The sequence below is a fragment of the Alosa sapidissima genome, chromosome 7, assembly GCF_018492685.1.
Source record: "Alosa sapidissima isolate fAloSap1 chromosome 7, fAloSap1.pri, whole genome shotgun sequence".
Taxonomy (NCBI): domain Eukaryota; kingdom Metazoa; phylum Chordata; class Actinopteri; order Clupeiformes; family Clupeidae; genus Alosa; species Alosa sapidissima.
Window position 1 is genome coordinate 3,967,107 of NC_055963.1, and position 1,280 is coordinate 3,968,386.

Below are 1,280 nucleotides of genomic sequence, written 5' to 3' on the forward strand. Positions count from 1 at the left end.
ACAGATGCTTTTATTACAGAATGTGTGTGCATGTGCAAGCATGGTTTGTGTGTGTGTGTGTGTGTGTGTGTGTTTGTGGTTGTGTGCATGGTTGTGTGTGTGTGTGAGTGTGTGTATATATATGTGTGTGTGTGTCTGTGTGTGTGTGTTTGTGTGTCTGTGTGTGTACTGTACGTATGCATGGTTGTGTGTGGGTGTGTGTGCATGGTTGTGGTTGTGTGTGTGTGTGTATGTATGTGGTTGTGTCTGAGTGGTTGTATGTGTGTATGTGTGTGTGTGTATGTGTGTGTGTGTGTGTGTGTGTGTTAAGTGAAAAGACAGAGTGTATAGGAGAGAGAGATAATGAAAGGAGGAAATATGAGTTCCACAATATAAACTATGATAAATAACTATGATAAATAATAATAAAATATGAGTTCCACAATATAAACAATATAAACTGTGTGGTTATGTGGTTGCGTGTGTGTGTGTGTGTCTGGTTATGTGGTTGCATGGTTGTGTGTGTGTGTGTGTACGTGATTGTGTGGTTGTGTGTGTGTGTGGTTATGTGGTTGCGTGTGTGTGTGTGTGTGTGGTTATGTGGTTGCGTGTGTGTGTGTGTGTGTGTCTGGTTATGTGGTTGCATGGTTGTGTGTGTGTGTGTGTGTGTGTGCGCTAAAGAAGAAGACAGAGGGTATAGAACAGAGAGATAATAAATTAAGTAGACATGAGTCACACGTAAGTTATATGTACGTGTATATAAATGTAAATGTCTCATGTGTAGGTTTGAGAGCTGAAAATGTCTCTCACCTGCTGATGATCTGAGAGTCTGTCTCTGCTTGTGCACCTTCATCTTCCTCTCCTCTGCTCTTCTCTCTGCTTCCTTCTTCTTCTCTTGTAGTTTTTTACAAATATTTCTGTCAAAGTCAAACTGATGGCCCCTGTTTCCATCCACCATCTCCTCTATCTTGACTCCAGACTCTCTCACCCAGCAGCTCCATGTGTTTCTGCACTGCTCTTCTGTGTGTCTCTGTGAATGACGTATCCACATTAATGATCAGGAGTAGTGTTGCACGGTGTATCGATACTAAAAAGGTATCACGATGCCTTCACGCAAAAAACGATACGATTTCCGACGTTTTTAGAATCGATACTTCATTAAAGGAGAATTCCGGTGTGATAGTAGCAGCAACTGGAATCCATGCATTTCCACTGAATTATTTTTGGAATCTGATCCCTTATCATACCTGTTCATTCTTACTCGTTGCTCGACTTATCGTGACTAAATTCAAGATGGCTGC

General features: G+C 41.5%; 1 protein-coding gene across 1 annotated transcript in view; it reads right to left on the reverse strand.

Annotated features, from left to right (window-relative positions):
* LOC121713884 (GTPase IMAP family member 8-like) overlaps window positions 1-974 on the reverse strand; it is a 9,899-nt gene extending 8,925 nt beyond the window's left edge. Inside the window, exon 1 of the mRNA XM_042098937.1 lies at window positions 790-974. Within this exon, the coding sequence (XP_041954871.1) occupies window positions 790-937 (148 nt within the window). The 5' untranslated portion in view covers window positions 938-974. The remainder of the gene's footprint in view (window positions 1-789) is intronic.
* Between the last annotated feature and the right edge of the window lie 306 nt (window positions 975-1,280).